Genomic DNA, 19224 nt, shown 5'->3' with positions numbered 1-19224 from the left:
AAAAACTAAGCACATCGTGTATTTTCACCTCAGTTCTACAGGACTCAGGAGCACACTGACCACTGCAAGTCACACATGAGCATGCCGAATTAAAAGGAATTGTCACATAAAAACTGCAATGATTTAGAATAATTTGACGCCCGTTTAACGTTTTCTGCTAATATTCACTGAACAAAACTCCGGGGCAACTCTAGAAAACATAAAAGCTTACACTTAACAACTGACACAAGAAGGACCTTTTACTTCAAATCACAGAGCATACACAAATATCCGTGCAATTACCTCTGAGAATAGTTTGATGTGACGTGAACAAAAGCCTTTACGCAATAAGTAGGCAATCCACACTAGATAAATATAACGTCTGGTAAATTGTGATGAACAAACGCCACTAGTGTGACATATTTTGATGACTAACAAAGGTGCGGTGATATATAGGTACATAAAACTATACACAAAATCATCCTTATACGGAGAACGAAATAAATAAAGTGCAGCGGTGCCTAATTATGCACTCCACATAACCCCCGCAATCATTATCCACCACACGTATCGTATTTCCTATCTAGACACTCAATCAACTCTCCTATTACCCGCTAGAAAGACCGGTTGAGACGGCGACGACCGTTCCTCCCAACATTCTCCCACATTAGCCACAACTCCTCTGCACGTCACCCCTTCCTCACTGCTCCCCGTTGGCTGGAGGCAGCGAGTGATACTCATGAGGGCCATGGGCGTACGGCTGGGGCGCCAGCGGGCCGGCCGCCGGGGCGCTGCGCCTCTGGCCATAGGCCGCCTCCCCCGCCGCCGCCGCCGGCTGGTAGAGGTCGGCGTTGACCCCGTACAGGGACTCTGAGGCCGCGCAGTTGACGTTGAACCACCAGTCGCAGACGCGGGTGGTCTGGGAGTAGACGGTGCCCACCGGACACAGGAACGACTGCCGGTTCACCCCGAGACCGCAGTAGTGCCACACCTGCGGTGACGAGAGATTACAGATCAGTGAGAGGTTAGAGAGGCCAGAGGGAGAGGTCAGAGGGAGAGGTTAGATGGAGGTCAGAGGAAGGTCAGAAGGCCAGATGATGGTCATATGGAGGTCAGTAGTGATGTAACGTCAGAGGGCAGATCGAGGGGAGCTCATAGAGAGGCTAGAAAGACGAGGTCAAAGAGACGAGATCAGCGCTGAGGTTACATGCAAGTCAAAGGTGAGGTCAAATGCAAGGTCATTAATGAGACCAAAGGCGGGAGCAAAAGTGAGATCGAAGGCGCTCGTGAGATCGTGATCGTGATCGAGGGATACCATGACGACGAGATAAGATCAGAGTCATAAGGGATATTCCGACTGCACTTGGATCGACACTCAGTTACCCCGTTTACATGAGTCAGCGAAAATGACGTTAAGAACGGATATTTCCGTTTAGCGAAAAGTGCGCAAGTTTCGACTCATGTAAACTGGTTTGGGCGCGCAAAAATGACGATTACGCGGAACGGAAATATCCGATGAATTAATGGGAAATATCCGTTTAGGACGTCAGGCCTAAACGGATTTTTTGCGCATCTAGCAGAAAATGACATGAATATGCAAGTTTTATAGATGAATTTTTTTAGTTTACACACCAAAATACATATTTATCTTGAATGGTAGGTCTAATGACAATGAAATCCACTTTTTGCCCCTGATTTCGCGCCATTGTGGCAGATTCATAAAGTACCTACATAAGTGTTGAGAGGAACGTCATATGCTTCAAAAGGGAAGCATTCTAGTTTAGGGATAATTTCCTTATTTCTTAGATTCAACAATCAGGGTTCAATTCCAGGGCAACCAACATAGCCTTCCCAGCCAATCACTCCCTATAGCCACTTGGAACAGCATGCTAGTGCCATTTAGTGCTTGGTACACTGGATATGATGCTTGATTTATTTTGCTTTAGTACATGCTCCCAAAAAATTCTCTACCTAGGTACTTCAAACTTCCTAGCAGTGATTCAGATGACTTATGCTTCAGCTAACAGCCACCAGACGGCAGGGCACGCAGGCTGGCTGGGACAGTAACTTGGCTGCATGCCAAAATATACACAAGACACACAGCCAAATTTACTCAGTGATACTGCCATCTGCCCCCCCCCCCCCCCACCAATATTTAAATGTTCACCTTATTGTTCCAAAGAAGTAGATTCTTCAGTGGTGGGAAGGTCTCTGAAAGTTTGGTTAATCTCGGATGGTGGAAGCAGGCAACTGGCAAGTTTTGTGGAATTTGTAGAATCATACCTAACCTTACCTACCAACCTAACTTTCAACCTACCATCCTACAAACACACCTACATGCCTACAACCTATTATACCAAACTGCTTCCTACCACTCTACAAGGTCAACCAGCCTACCAAACCACATAAGGTACCACTCGGACTTCATCTTCACATCTTACCTGGTGTGATTGAGAGTGGATTATTCTATGCATTTTGAAAATTGCACTGATAGTGTCTTAAAGTTTGGTGGTGAGTAGATGTAATTTCTGTTATGACTAAAACACATGGAAATGATGGATACTGTGTTGCACCCGGCGACAGTCAAGCAATGCACCCACAGGTCACATCTACTTCACAATTTACCTAGCACTGATCTGACCCCTGTCTTTGAAGAACTGAGCAGCTAAAAGCAAAAAATGAAAACAAAATGCTGGAATATTCAAGTGCTTCAAATGTGTCAACCAAAAATGTATACACAATCCCGCACCACCCACTTTCATACCAATGTTTTCTGAGGTGTGGCACCATCCTGCACATCCTTTCATGCATTTTCATTTTGTCAACTTACTGGAGGTACAGCATGATGAGCTATGACTATTATGAGCTGTCTTAGCCTTTTTCTGAAACCAAAAAGACTTTCAATATAGATGTGCTCTTCAATGTTGTCCAAGACCTCAATTGTTTACTTGCTTTCAGACAATTAATCACACTTCTTTTACAGCACACAAGTAAAATAATGGCTTGTGCCATGATTATTTCCAATTCTACATACAAAACTTCTAAGAATCAAGTAAATTAAGCCTAAAACAAGCACAAATAATGCTTGATAGGAGCTGCGCCAGACATGTAAAAATGCGCAAAATATCCGTATTTTTCGGGCTGCCGGCGTAAAGGGAATTATCCGTTCCGGAACGGATTTTTCCGATAAGGCTCATGTAAACGGGGCCACCGAAACGCATTTTTCCGTTCCCTGGCTAATCGGATATTTCCGTTTAGGCTGAATGACTCATGTAAACGGGGTAAGTGTTGTTTACCTGACAGGAGGCCTCTTGGTCAGCGTAATAGCCGGGTAGTTTATTTTCACAGGTGAAGCTGGTCTCGGGGACCTCAGACAACGTGGGGTAATCCACGTTGGCCACGCCTGAAACAAAGCCGAGACACGCGTATCGTCACTGATCTTGCATCGAGTTACACTTCATTGCATCGGTAGGGGACGAGGGTATCGTTGTGCACAACACTAGCTAGTCAGGCAACCGGAAGGCATGTGGGGGCATTATGGCTATGAAACATTGGTAACTTGGCTTCACAAAGCTGCACTGCAACTCAGAGACGACAGAATCACTTGGGGTGAGAACGATACCCAAGCACAGAAAACCGGGCATGCGTTCATCTGATTTCTGAAGAGAGCATATGACAGTGTCACGGCGACTAACTGACCTGGAATGCTGCTGCTGTCGTCCTCGTCTTCACTGGTCTCGTAAGTCGGCTGGTACTGCGGCCTGGGGTACTGTGGCCGGCTGGGGACGGGTGCAGTGGGGTAGCTGGGGACGACCGGCGTCTCCGGTCTCCTCTCGACGTACTCCGGGGCGGCGGGCACCTCGGTGGGAGCGGGGGGACCGGTGGGAGCGAGCGACGTAGGATGGACGGCGGTGGTTGAGGCTGCTTCCGTGGAGTATTTGACCTCGGGAGAGGCGGTCACCTGACTGGTAGCGGTCACTGGGGCCTGGGTGGGGGCTGGGGCGGCCTCGGTTACCTCTGGTTCAGGCTCCGGAGCAGCAGTGGTCACTGAAGGGATCGGAGTGGTCGAAGGTGACGGCCGTTTGCCTGAGGCGTAGTAGGTTTTGGGCTTGGAGTGCCCGCGGGGTGGGTGCGGGGCGGGACGGTGCTGGTAGCTGGATACGGGACTCCGGTAGCCGTACGGGGGCTGGTGGGGATGGGCGGGACGCGGCGGGGGACGATACACCGGTCGGGCGGACGGGGGCGGCCGGTAGAGCGGCGGACGAGGTGCTGATGACGTCTTCGGAGCGTGCTCCGATTCCGACTCCGACTCGGCCGACGTTGATTTGGACTCAGTCGTCGGAGGAGCCTCTGCGACGGCGGCTGCCGGTCCGGCGGCGCTGCTCAGCGTCCCTGCTACATGAGGCGCCGTCGAGAAATACACGGAGCTCTCCGTGCTGGTCTCAGTGGCGGACTCCGGCTGAGCAGTCGAAATGACCGCCTGGGTCGTCTCAGGTGGCGCCACCGTCTCGGGTTCGGTGTGAGCAGATGGCGCTGCTGTAGTGGTTGCTGCAGCCGGGTGTGGTGAAGCCCGGTGGGGCGGCGGCGGCGGGTGAGGGTACGGGTGACCGTACGGACGGATATGGGGAGCGGGGCCGTACGGGCGCGGACCGTACCTGCCGTGGGGGCCCGGAGGAGGGTAGCGCAAGTACGGTGGTCCAGGGGGTAGCTGGGCGCGGTGGAGAGGCCGCGGTGGGCCGTGGGGGTGACCCGGGGGCTTCACTGCCGTCACCAGCTGCAACCCTGTGGGCAGAGAGAAGGACCCCGTGTGAGCGTCATAGCGAACGTTAATCCGTTTTCCGTATCGCAGGATCAGCCCATCAGCATTCTCGAATCCTATTCTGACCTGACTAATGGCCGGTCACGTACGTGCTTACGTACCGTAACAGACAGGCAGAGGAGCGCAACTCCGAAGGAAGAACAAAAGGTAAGCTACCGTGGTCTATTGGGACATTTTGTCCCAACACGTCGCTATGGGATGGGCTCAGCTGCTGCGAAGCACCTGTCGAAGGTTGACTTAGCCCAATATTTTCCTCTTTTCCTCTCATCCCATCGCAGACCGAATGATATTGACTCAGATAAGATCAAAAGAAAGCATATCCACAGTGTTATCTAATAATCGTAACAGAACTCTCTCCATGCCCCCCCCCCCCACACGGACATATACTCCCTCTCTCTCTCTCTCTCTCTCTCTCTCTCTCTCTCTCTCTCTCTCTCTCTCTCTCTCTCTCTCTCTCTCTCCCTTCTCTCCCCTCTTCCGCACCTGCCGGCGGTGGTGACGCGATCACCGGTCAGTTTCCCCGTCTACGGTCCATCACCCTGATTGCCGCCGCCGCCGCGCCGAGACCATCTGCCGGGCGTCACAGCTCGTCGCCCCATGACGCACCCACCGCGCCGCTTTCGCCGCGGCTGCGCACCGAGTTATGTCAGCGGTGGCCGGCCCGCCACGCGCGGATCGCGCCAGAAATTGGCGGCGATTGCGCGGGCTGATGGCACCGCGTGCTACACTTACGCCGGGTGGCTGTCGCCGGCGGGCGGGAGAGGCGATATATGACAGATCCAGACGGGGGGGGGGGGGGCACAGATGACTGAGCTCGACGGTTTTCGATGAACAACTTCCGGCGATAGCCCGGATAGCCGTGAGTTTGTCCGGATGAACGCGGCAAAATGGTGGGTTTTGCTGTACTGAGGACAGAAAATATCGTTCAAATTATCGATCACGAGCTTTGTAGTGTCATATTTACCGATACTTCATTATACTTCAGAAAGTAAGGAACCACATTTGTTCAAAGGCCAACGAATAATTGCTGCCGGTCAGTTTACCGGACACAGTCATACAAGTATGAGTGGGCTGGATGGCATGGCGACGCGTGCCAGCTTCATTTGTTTTTATTTTTATTTGTTTTAGTTCTTTAGTTTGAAGGACTGCATTTCAATTTGGCTATGGGCCATATCAGATGAAAAAGCTTTGTTGAAACTGACTCACATCGCTCTAATTTTATTCGTAGGTAGGCTCGAATGATTAATGTGGGACCTATAGGCGGCGGAACGGGGAGGGCACCGGGGCACCCTGTCCGTGCCCCCCTTTGATTTTGGCATTTTAACATTAGCCCTATGGGCGTTGCATGGAAAGAATGGGACCAAAAGTCGGCAGTGCCCCCCCCCTGACTTGAAGGTGTTCCGCCGCTATACCGTGTGGGACCCACTGTCCAGGAGGTTAATTTGCATTTCGTAAGGCATGTATAGTTATGCTTGAAGTTACAATGAGCATCTTATTGGTTGATATCGCCCTAAAAAGCACCCCCCCCCCCCCACACACACACCTGACTTTCATTGCATCACATCTAAAAGTCCCCGACTGTCCGGCCACTCGTGGTCATAACACAGATATCGCCGTAACGCTTACACCCACCTGGTCAATTATCAACAATCTACTCAGTCGTAGGTATAAATGTGTCCCACAGCGATGAATGTCCAACAGGAGCCATTGCGTGACCAACTCACGAAGCGGGCATTCCGAGCCCATAGTTCACGTGCAGGCAATTTGGACATGACACAATTGGCAGCAGTGTTACTTCACCGTTGGCAGGTGGGGATGGAACAGCTTCACATCGCTGACACAGAGACACAATGACACAATAACGAAGGTCACGGCCGTGACTGAAGCTGACCGTGGTCACGGCTGGTGAGCCGGCTAACCACGCACACGATAATCACAGGTAGGCAATTACCCACAGATTATTCACCGATAGAGCGGGGAGCATCGGCTCAGCACACACGGCATTGATATATTAGGACTGAGTCGGCGGTGATTATTGTGATGGGCAGACATGGGCACATGTCAAATTGGAGGTGTGACTGAAAAAGGACAATAACTGACGCATCGACGTTCATATCGATCTTTTGAGTGAGGATCAAAGTGACTGTAAGTTTGTTATTGATTCTTTTGGAGCAGCCAATGAGCATGGTCTGACGGGAAAAATTGGCATATATGCCTATGAGTGATCGATAAACGTTAGGTAGGTGTCTTCGAACTTGAGAAAACATGGCATGAAAAGCAAGCGAAGGTAATAAAAAAAACATGGTTTTTATTACCTTCGTTCGTATTGGGTATACCCATTACGCCGGCCGGGCAAATAGGTTGCCTGCGATATCACTTATCAGTAGTTGAAACGAGGACGGCTATATTAATTTCTTACAGTATAGGCTGTGATGGTGAAAAGTTTTCACATGCATGGCCAGGTTTAATGGAATGGGCCTCATACGGCCTACATGACTTGACAATTGACATTGACCTGTCAAGTGTCATTCATCATGCATAATTACGGCGCTCGGCAGTTATTGAACGATTTTTATTGTACGCAAAAACCGGAATATATGTGATAGAACACACACTGATGAGCTACTCTAGCAAGTTTTAGCCCAATATCTTAAAAAATAGCCAAGTTATTTCCAATATTGTCACAATTTTGCAATTATATATTTAAAAAACATTTTTCAGTACGTTTTTGACATCTACAGCAAAATAAATGGCACCATCATGTTCCTGAGCTCAAATTGCATCTGATCGGCACCTTTTTTTGTTGAAAAATCTCATTTTCAAAATTTGGCCTTTTCTGACCTGAAGTGACCTGACCTCCGGTAAATTGAGCTGAAAATCACCTCAAATGACACAGACGACACTTTCCGAAATCTAAGAGTAAAATTGACCATAAAACATGCGTCACGTGACCGATACATGATGTACAATTTTCGTGACCTAGGATGGCCTGGCCTTGACCTGAAAAAATTCGAAGTTAAAGTTTGGTACCCTCAGGGCATCTAAGGGATATATCAAGGAGTGCGCAAACAAAAAATGAGCGTGATCGGACTTGTCAGCCGGCGGCCAAAGCCTAGTTTGTTAACAAGCAAAAATGTTGATAATTTTTTCTTTGACCTGGCCTGTGACGTCATCGGTGACCTCGAGGTGAATGAAAATAGGTTTCGCGCGACAGTTTTTCCAGGGCTATCAGACGCCGTTTGAATTTTGACGATCGGCCCAGTAGTATTGGAGATAGGAGGGGGGCTCTGGAGAGCCCCCTCAGTCACTCGTGTTATGGAAAACAGTCATTCAATATCACCCCAGTCATGCGCGGGCTAAAAAAAAACGAAGCCGCTCGATTTTAGACAGAGCAATCGGACAAACATTAACCCTTGCCGGCACAGGGGGGTGATGCAACCCCCCCTAAGGTTTTTCGCGAATAACTCGCGTAAAAAGCGGCTGATCGCGACGAAACTTTCAGTACCCTCGCATTGATCAATTTTACACGTTCCCTGAAAATTTCATGACCCTGACCCCAATGACCTTTGACCTGTGACCTCTTTTCCGTGACCATGTTTGGCCGAAATCGCGATTCGGCGTATGTCGGCTCGCATTAGCCGCGCGTTTGCAAGCTTTTCGTGGTTTCAAACGTTCAAACATGTGATTTAATGTTGCTCCCATACATTAGGGTGGGTGTCAAGGTCACCTGAAGGTCAGGTCAGGTCATTGACCTTTGGTGACCTCGGGTGACCTCGGTTCACTTTTTCGGGTTTTACATGTTCCTAGGCTAGTTTTTGGAGCTGAATTCGAATTTAGCAACCATTTGAACATTTACGAAGTAGTTTTGGTGCCTTCGTAACATGTTACGAAGATGTCAGAGGCGGTTGACACGTATTACGAATACCCGTCACAACCCCTCCCGGTTGACCTGACCTTACCTGACCCGACCTGGTCTAAATGCTTAAAAACATCATCTCTGATCAAAACGAACACGATATTCGTGATCAGCACCCCAGAAAACCATATAGCAGCCACACTTTACGACTTTCTAACAGGTCCCGATTTTCCCGGTTTTCGGGTCATTGACCTGACCTGGAAGGTCACCCGATGACCTAGGACCTTAAAATTGGGTATCATCGGCTTCCTCTCGTGACGGGCAACACGCTCGTTTTTTCCGCGAAGCTCTAGCTCGATCAGGGGCCAAACGCGACGGGGGGGGGTCGTACCCCCCCCCCTTGTGCCGTCGAAGGACGCAAAATGGCCTGTGCCGGCGAGGGTTAAGCGCATTCCTATGAAAAGGTCCAGCGCATCAGCTGTGGAGACGGCTGGCGCTGCGGTCATGAGTTGTGCTACCGACCGTGGCCCGGAGACAGATCGGAGGCACCTCGCTCGCGCATTGCGTAAGGCGTGGGAACCGCTACGTCCAACTACCGCCGAAGAGGCGGGTACCGGGGCGGGGGAGGGGGCGGGAGTGGGAGTCCGGCCGGAACGGAACGCACCGCGACGAATACGTGATTCTCGTCTAATTTAATGATAAACAGGGACGAAGCATAGAGGCGTGAGTGTTGTCGCCGTTTGTTGTTGTGCAAGGAGAGAAAGGGAAATGACTTCTACGTACAGACAGACATTGCTGTGATAAGCATAAAGGGTGAGAAACACTCTAATAGAGCTGTGAGTCTGTCGCTGATCGGTGGAAAGCTCAGATTGCCCATTACACCACACAATCTATATTGGGGACGGTACTGTGTAGTCTGACATTTTACCATTATATGCCGAAGTATGCCTCTAGCGTTAGCCGAGCTAGCAGCGATTCACCTGAGCCCATGGGCCAGTAGCGCATCGCAAGTAAATGATATAAACATCCGTGCTTTTACGGGATGGGAATCTGTCCCCCTACAAAGAGCAAGGCGACATAGATACATGAAACGGATCAAATTATATACCGGCTACTAGTAAGATGTTGGCAATGGTGACAAACAAAACAGTGAGATTAATATCCTAAATAGGCATACGCCACTTGCAGTGGTCATGTCGTCTTACGTTTCAATAATAGCCTTTCAACCATCAGGTTTACTTAGCACCCACTCGTATGCTTAAAATTTGTGGAGTGACAGACGGAAACTGCGCTTACATTATCAAAATTCATTGAACTAATGACTATAAACGGTCTCCATTATTTCGGAACCTGTCCACTTGCCATCAGTTTTAAATAATGAAACTCATCTTCTTTAGTGTCATTGCTGTTATAAGTGCATGTAGCCAATAGCACCACCTCTATGTGCTATAACTTAGGTAAGTGTTACGAGACGCATGCGAGACGAGCAGAGACGAATGCGAGATGCCTGAGATGCAAGCGAGCGAGAGTACTCGCATATGATTCGAGGATGTTCACCTACGATTATTTTTTTTTTAAATTATGCATAAACATTTTTCTAATTGCACGCATATGATTGCTACGATGCGATTTCCAAACTAAGAAGTGTTACAATCGTCTTCAAAATATTTGGTGGATGAGCGCTTGTTTAGTGTAGTTAATGAGCCTGGTTATTCGATGTGGAAATCTCAATGCACATTTGCATGAAGTCACAATTCATGATTCACAATTAAAGACAGGGTAATGGTATGCTCCCGACTATTACTTTGAAGCCGTTTTCGTAGTTACAATAACAGTTTCGATATACATAAGTCGTATACTCGTCGTATACCTATTACTCATACTCGTAGGCAGCACGATTGCTCGAGCCAGTACTCACCAGCCAATATCACGAGAGCCGCCGTCAGCCTCATGATGAACGTGGAGAGACCTGTCGGTGCTGTCTGCTCCGGAGCCCGTCACCAACTGACTGTGTCTCGCCGGACGGCTCCGTCCAGGACAGCACTCACTGCGGACCCTCTCTCCGCGGCCGTGAGCGGTGCCCGGGGGCACAGAAGGACCCTCCACCCCCCCCCCCCCCCCGTGCCGCCCATCAGCCGTCAGTGGCACCGGCTGTGGGGAAAGCGCCATCGATGGCAGGATGGTAGTGAAGTCTGCGAACCACTGCGGCTGTGTTATCAGTTCAAAATTCGTCCCTGCAGGCTGCAGATCATAAGAACCGGAGACAAATGGCCAAACGGGCAAGTTGGGTTAGGCACCTGTAAATCACATGTCAAAGTGTTTAGCTTTTGAGTTCGTGGTGCAATATTCACAAAACCTCTAAATCTACTTCTGAGACGCGTCGCGAGAAGCGGTAAGCGGCATAAAAAAACAAACAATAATCATTTAGAACATCGGTCATTATATCAGGTCACCAAAGCTTAGAAGTATCGATTGATTGAAATCATTTCTATCAATTGATACTTATGGACAAACGGCTCATATTTGTCAACTAATAGAGCAGGAATAAGGCAGAAAACACCGCTGGAATTGGATGTACAAGCATACGTATAGCAGAAAACACTTTTTATCACCTTTGATACAAAACATCTGTGCGACGTAATGATAATACGAAATGTATAAGGTAGGTGTGATATACGAGTATTCCGTCACCTTTATCCATCGCTAAAAGTTTCAAAACATTTATATCAGCCAGCGTAGTTTCGCAAAAGCTTATTTTGTGGTGAGGCAACAGCAAGGGGAAGTAAATTGCAACAACGGCGCTAATAACAAGGCCGTATTTGTTCGATTGCTTACCTACAACCCGCATTTCATGTTGTAAGTTGTAGCAATGTAGCACCCCTTTGGTGTGGTGATCACAGGACGACAAAACAAATAAGCTAAGGAAGTAAATTTGTTTCCCGACTCATGTTCATTCACTGACCAGAACCAACCCCGAATAACAGATGAATATAAAAATATAGCCTGTGATGAGTAAAAACTAAAAAATCATATTGAAGGAATATCCGTAAACGTTTTCTTTCCTCTAGAATTCCTTTTTGTGTTTCGTTTAGCTGTGCTGAGTTCAGAGTTACAGAGAAAAATGTACTTAAGTGTACATATGCATCTAAAGGTCACAGATCAGCTGACAGCCCGCTTGCAATCGATATACTCACTCATGGCCACTGATAGGAATCGTGATAGTTCAAAATCAGCATAAAGATAATGAACCAAAGCATACCAATAACAAAACAAAGTCATCAATTATTTCTGTGCATAACACAGACAAAAACTGTTTCAGTGAGTCACTTCAAGTGATTTCGTAATCGTCAGAGCACGGGCCATTAATCACACAAGCCGCAGCCCATAACGACAACCCTCCAGCCTGGCCCGCGGTTCCGCCATCTGCTGGTATACTCCAGACGGCTGTGGTCCAACTGCTCACCTGAGGACTGACGGTGAGAGCTGCCCCGCGTCCCGCCGGACGCTCCGCCGGTACACGCCATTACCCCCCCCCCCTCCCCGGCGTTCGGGACCACCAACCACTCTTCTGCGGGGGGGGGGGGGTCTAACCTAACCGCGGGCCACGGACGCACTCTGCGGAACCCAGTCGAGGTGAATCCCGCACCGCACCGATTACTGATGACGATGATGCTGCATTGTTGTGGTCCGGTTGTGAGGTCTGGGTCAAAAGGAGCGAGGCGACGGATTGTTAATTCGTCGGCCGTCGCCTTGCTCGATTTGATTCGGGAACACCAGTGATGGTTCATTGGTTTTATGGATTGACAACCGCCAGGAGCTGGTGTGTGAGCCTAAGGGGGGGGGGGCAATTTGGCCCCCCCCCTGTGGTTTTTCCTAAATAGCAAGCGCCGCCAAATTTTCAGTACCTTCCCGGGCATCAATTTGACACCTTCACACCAAATTTCAAGTCTTAGATCACCTTAGGACAGGAGTTATTGAGGCCAAACTGAGGTCATGTTCGAGCAAAAATGAGCAAAAAAGTAAAAATATGAAATCTTGAAACGCTCACAAAAGCTACAGTTACCAAGCAATTTCAAAGTTCTTTGCATGGTCATTTGGATAAAAAGCGGCGCTACAAAACTGCTATCTCGTTTGTTTTTAACGTTTTGGGATTTCGACCCCAAAAAGTAAAAAAAGAATGATTTTTTTAGAAAAACGCAAAAAATCCCAGTTTTTTTTCTCAAATTTCGGAAAAACCGGGACACATGTGAGAGTTTCTGCGCTCTTCTATATACATACCGAATTTTAGATCGATACATCCTTTTTGGCCAAGTTATAGCGAAAAACTGTTCAAAATTGTTGACGTCAAATTTTTTAACTCATTTTTTTTTTTTAGCAATTCTAGACCACGTAGCGCAAAACAAGGACCACCATTGAACTTCCCGTGACGAGTTGCACCGAATCGATACCCATTTTATGCAAAAATATCAACTTTGAAATTTGACCTAATTTCACCTGACCTTGACCTGACCTTCACCAGAGCATAATATAAACTGACTCCAAGGGCTGTTTGACCCACATAATCGCATTTGGCATATAAAATGGACCATAAAACATACATCACATGATATTCATGTATATTGTGACCCTCAGTGACCTGACCTCTGTGACCTGACCTGGTATCAGTGACCTCAAATAGCAAAATATGTGTTTGACGAACATTTCCCAATCGATGATTTTCAACGAAATGCATTTTACTCGAGTTTACAACGCATTTCTTGAGATGCTTGTAAACGGTAAAATTCGACATTTGACCTGACCTGTGACGTCATCGGTTTGACCTAGGTCGTGACTGTCGTGATAATCTTTGCGTTTTGCAATGTAATGACTTAACCCTATTCCGGGCGGACTCTGAAAGGTTCGATTCTGGGCGGGGGGGGGGGCCTTTTCGGCCCCTTCTTCAGATCTCAAAAACTACACATCGCAGCGACAAACGACAAACGTTGTGTGATAGGTCGCTTAAAGATCTACAACTTTTATAAAACATTTTCAGGTCAGGTCAATATTGGGGTCACCAGAGGTCATCAACGATAAAATGTTTTGGAATTAGTTGTCTTTATAACTTTTAAACTAAGAAACATGGAGACATAAAATTAATACATTTTTTGTTGCTCTCGTCGAGGCGACGCGAAATAAGTATGCGATGACCGTCACAGGTCAATTTGAAATTTGACCCGAGGTCAAGGTCAGGTCATTCATCAATGAGGTTGTGGGGTATGGTCATGCTGCATACCAAACGAAGCGCCTTGACCAGGCGAGCAGTTTGGTACCTACCACTTACAAGTCTTTAGCACCATCGTTCGTGATTTATTGACAGAAAAACGATTCATGACGTCACATGACCTCAGATGACCTTTGCCAGTGCCCCTGTCAATTAGCGGCACCAGGATCATCACCGATGAGATAATCTTCCATAATACTGAAAGAATTGGGGGGGGGGGGGTTGACTCGTTTACACGAAGCAGGAGGCGTTTCAATATTTTCCCACAGGCTTGCAATGTAAAGGTCACGAGTCTGCTCTGGCCTCACCTCAGGTCACAGATGTAAAAATTCTGAGATATACAAATTGCACATACTGGTACCCTAACTAGGGTAACTGTGGGGAAAACGCACCCCTGGGTTAAACGCCTCCCCTAAAAAAATCGTAGATCTTATCGGCGGATAGGTGTTTTATCCTGTCTTTCAGAACAGTCAGCTGCTTGTTTACGTAGTTCTCTATTTCCGGTTCTGCGTCTTGGGGAGCAGCGTGGGTAGGTGCTGATGTTGGTTTTGGGTGTTGTTTTTGTTGTTTTTACAGAAGATTCCTAAGCTTTTGATGCCCTCTTTATTTCACAAAACTTGCTATTGTGCACATCACTCAAAACTGCGTTTTATTGTCATTCTGTTGAATTTATTATGCTGTGGCGTTAGTGGCGCGTTTTTTGTCAATATTTTGTTGACCGGAAATGGAGTGGATGGGGAAAGACGCCTACTCGATGCATGGGGCAAGACGCCCCCAGTTTTCTGAAAGGGGGGCGTTTTGCACGGTGGTGAGAGTGCAGGGCAGCGCCCTGTAGGTCGGGGCCGAAAAGGCCTCTCCCTGTCCTTTTTTGCTGATACATCCTAAACGACTGCAGATATCGTCACCAAACTTTCAGGACTCCTCCGGGCATCCATTTTACACATTGCAACAACATTTTATTCCAAAGGCTATGATAGGTTGACCACAAATGACGTCAGAATGACGTCAAGTTGTGCCATGTTCATCATTTTCTCTGTTGATGGATGGGGTGGGGGCGCTTTGCACATGGGTGTGGGCGTATTACCCAGGGTGTGGGGCAAAACGCCCTTTTGTAAGGGTATGCGGAAACCTTTTTTGGGGGTTAAATACCACACGCAAGTGTCTTTTCTTGGTCTCAAAGCGTAGTAAAAAGAATGAGCTACATGATGGTGCCCAAAGGTTTGAGTAATCTGGGTTAGGTTGAGTGTCAGAAGGTTTCGCGCTTACTGGGGGCGTTTTTGACCTATTCACCCTAAAACCTGAAGAGAAGAAATTGATCCGTCAAAAAAGCTCTGGCGTGATTGCAAACTTTTCTGAGGTGGGGGTCACCAAACCGCCTCTGGTGACCTGACCTGACCTGACCCGGCAACTTTTTTTTTTGTCAAAATGTGCTTAATGAATGTTCAGGAAAAGTCACCGAGTATGAGCTTTCAGTCTTGCGGCGTTTGGCAATGGCACAAGAAAAACCTGAAGGGTGGGGGGGGCCTTTAACCCTCGCCCTGGCAGGGCATTTTTCATAACACGGCCTGGCAGGGGGGGGGTCGATGCGACCCCCCCTCGCGATTGGTTCCTATGGCATCTAGAAACACCAAATTTGGTAGGTAGGTGGGCCCCCTGGAGTTCTCGCCGCTGTGCAAATTTGGTTGCTCTAGGTCAATATTTAGGGTTTTTTTTTTGGGGGGGGGGTATAAATGTAAAAAATTTCGCTAAAAACAGGTCAAAAGTTTTTCGCTTATAACTTTTGATCTAATTAAGCTAGAGCAAAAAAAAAAAAAACACCAGTGAACTCAGCACGTCAAGGCGCGTCGAATGATATACTTTTAAGCTTGCTTAAGTGTACTTAAACTTTTTCTTAAATTTTAAGTAAACTTAAATTAATAAATTAAGTTCAAGTTAACCAAATGGCATCATATTGCATATCATTCGATTCGGCTGATCACCAGGAACACAATGGTACCATTTTTAAGCTCTAGCGTCATTATGTGCCAAGTTAATGGCAAAAACGTCATTTGACCTCAGTTGACCTCATTTGACCTGACCCATGGATAAGTGCACCAAACGAAGAAGCACCAAGTGACCTGCTGTTAAGTACTGTGGTTTCAAAGCACAAAAGTGACAGAACGAAGCGGATATCTCCAGTATTTTCCGAATTTAGTATTTTCCCATCTTAACATTACGACGTAATGACCTCTAACTGACCTCAGGTCAGTGACCTCAAAAACCCGAACTATATGCTATACAACTCGGTGAACTTAGCACATCCTGAAAGTTTGAAGGAAATCAGTCCAAAACTGTGAGTTGGACAGGTGCAAAAAGAAAATTGAAATTTGACCATGACCTTGTACTGGTTTTTCTGACCTGGTGACCTGACCCAAGGTCACTCGGACCTGAAATTTTCAGGTCATATGTAAAAAGGTTGCCCCATAGGCTGTGCCAAATTTGGCGGAGCTGCGCGCCGCCGTTTTTACGCTATCTTCGAAAAACCTTAGGGGGGTCGCATAGACCCCCCCTGCCAAGGCGAGGGTTAAGGCCCCCCGCCCGGAATAGGGTTAAACAGAAGTAATAAATGTTAAGAGTGTATTATTTATGATGTTTTAGGCGTTAATCGTATAAATATATGATCCATTATATACAATCTGCTGAAAAGAAGTCACGTGATGCGACGTGATGCTACAAGATTGTGCTCGGACAGCATCTACTTGAACTTACTTACTTACTTACTTACAGCTTTTCGAGATTTTGTCAGGCCAACTAGGCCTGTGGGTCTCGTTCTGACCAAGCTCATGGTAAGGATGCCAGGCTATCGGTCCTGTTCGGGGATGGCGAAGGCAAGGTCCGCCCAGTGACAGTCTAGGTTGGATTTAAATGTGTTGAGTGAGGGTGAGTTGACCACATAGGTTGGAAGGGAATTCCAGTCATTTACAATCCTTGAAGCAAATGCGTTTCTCCTGATCCTGGATTCGGCACGCAGCTTCTTCAACTTCCATTGGTGCCCTCTGGTGATACTTCCGGTTGCTTGGTCAAAGAAGATTTCTGGGTGAATGTCGATGCCAGCATGGAAGATCTGGTACGCCAGGATCATATCGCCTCTTCTACGACGATAATACAATGATGGCAGGTTCAGGAGCTGAAGTCTCTCTGTGTATGGTCTGTGTCTGATGTTTCGGACAAGCTTTGTAGCGCGCCTCTGTACACGCTCGACGAGGATTTGGTCCGCACGATTAAAAGGTCCCCATACTGCATAACCATATTCAAGATGTGGTCGCACCAAGGTTTTGAAGAGAATTGGTAGAGTTTCATGATCCAGTTTCTGAAAAGATCTCTTAATGACACCCATGATCTTGCTGGCCCTGGCAGTAGCTGCAGCTGCCTGTTTCCTAAACTTGAGTTCTTGGTCCATCAGGACACCCAGATCCTTCTCCAGAGGAGTTGCTAGAAGAATCCTGTCCCGCATTTTGTATGTTTGGAGAGGATTTCCAGATCCTATGTGGAGTACCTTGCATTTCGACTCGTTAAACGGCAGCTGCCACTTCTCGGACCATGCCAGAATGCTGTTAATATCCTCTTGAAGTTTGCTCCTCTCAACTGACGCCTGGTAGATTTTAGTATCATCAGCGAAAATTTTCATTGGGCACTCAGTCACATCAGGCATGTCGTTAATATATATAACAAAGAGCAGCGGCCCCAGGACTGTCCCCTGGGGGACTCCGCTTGGAACTGGAACCCAGTCAGAGCATATTCCATTGATAACAACTTGCTGTCTTCTGTCGGTTAGAAATGCTCTGATCCACTCAAGGAGCTTACCCCCAATGCCATATGCTTTGAGTTTGGCAAGAAGTCTCTGGTGAGGTACTGCATCAAAAGCTTTTCTGTAATCTAAGTAGATCGCATCTACCGTATGACCATCCTCTACCATTTGGCTCCAGTCATCCAGGGTGTGCAACAGCTGGGCCGTACAAGAGCGTTTGGATCTGAACCCATACTGGTCAGACGATAGCAGCTGATGGGTGTTCAGGTGGTTCATGATTTCTTCTCTAATGATGGCCTCTAGAATCTTGCACGGAATAGCTGTCAAGCTTATCGGGCGATAATTACCAGGGTCTTGTTTTGAACCACTCTTGAAAATCGGTACAACCAACCCCAATTTCCAGTCATCTGGGAGGACACCATCATCCAGTGATTTACGGTAGAGCCCAGCCAAGGGGACTGCAATGGTACTAGCTGTCTCCCGCAAAATTCTTGAGTGCATCTGATCGGGACCGGGTGACCCAGTTATCTTCAGTGCTCTCAACTTGTTCTCAACAATGCCTGGAGATATGGTCACATCCGAGAGTACCTCACCTTCGAACTGGTATGTAGGGAGTGGAATGTAGTTCAGATCCTCAGCAGTAAAAACAGTGCTGAAAAACCTGTTCAACATTTCCACCTTATCCTTGTCTGAGCTTGCCACTACACCGGTACCATCTTGTAGCTCTCCAATTCTGGATCTGGTCTTAAGACGGGAGTTTGTATATTGCCAAAACTTCTTGGGATTCCTCTTGATCTCAGAAGTGAGCTCTTCTTCAAACTGTGCTCGGAGACATCTTGTCAACCGTCTCAACTGGTTTCGACATCTAGCAAATCTTGCATGATCTACTGGCTCCCTTGTCCTTGTATATGTGTTCCACAGTGATACTTTCTTCCTTCGGAGCTGCAGAGCTTGACTGTTTATATACAGGTTTCTTCTTTTTGGGCATTCCCTGGTGGGCGGGACGCATGCTGTTATGATGCCATCCATGGTATTCTTGAAAAATGTATAGTTGTTCTGCAAAGTCCCATCCACCAATCCATCCCACCTTACGTTGCTTACATGGGTGGAGAACCTGCCCCGGCCACCCCGGCCGTGGCCGGGGTAACTTTCAGCCGACCCCGGCGCGGCCGGGGTAACTTTTTCCACTTTTGTAAATCCTAAATGCTGTCTCCATACGAAAAAAAAACTGCCATCTATAAAAGCGTCTCTCATTATTCTTATCTACCTTGAAAAGTTCTTGAAAATTAACTTTATTTTCATTTTGGAGCTTCTATGTTTTTAAGTCGCGCGGAGCCCGACATGTTTCATCAAACAGAAGTTAATCATATTTAAGGGCCGTTATCGTAAAATGGCACTGTAATAACATCACAAGACAGGACGAGGGTAATATCAGTGAGATAGAAGGACGAGCTGCTGGGGCTCAAGGCTCCCCCAACTTAACCCGCGCCAGGGTGGTGGCCTTATCGTAACACGTTGAGTCG

At 47.6% G+C, this 19224-nt stretch overlaps 1 protein-coding gene across 1 annotated transcript; it reads right to left on the bottom strand.

Annotated features, from left to right (window-relative positions):
- LOC122384319 (extensin-like) lies at positions 1-10690 on the bottom strand. Its single transcript, XM_043371621.1, has 4 exons — positions 10573-10690; positions 3679-4761; positions 3276-3382; positions 1-970 (listed from the first exon to the last, which is right to left on the bottom strand). Exons 1-4 carry the CDS (start codon positions 10604-10606, stop codon positions 680-682), a joined length of 1515 nt encoding a protein of 504 aa, XP_043227556.1. The 5' UTR covers positions 10607-10690; the 3' UTR covers positions 1-679.
- Positions 10691-19224: the final 8534 nt, after the last annotated feature.

The sequence above is a fragment of the Amphibalanus amphitrite genome, unplaced genomic scaffold (assembly GCF_019059575.1).
Source record: "Amphibalanus amphitrite isolate SeventyFive unplaced genomic scaffold, NRLGWU_Aamphi_draft 000186F_arrow, whole genome shotgun sequence".
NCBI lineage: Eukaryota > Metazoa > Arthropoda > Thecostraca > Balanomorpha > Balanidae > Amphibalanus > Amphibalanus amphitrite.
This window is presented reverse-complemented; position numbering and strand designations above follow the sequence as displayed.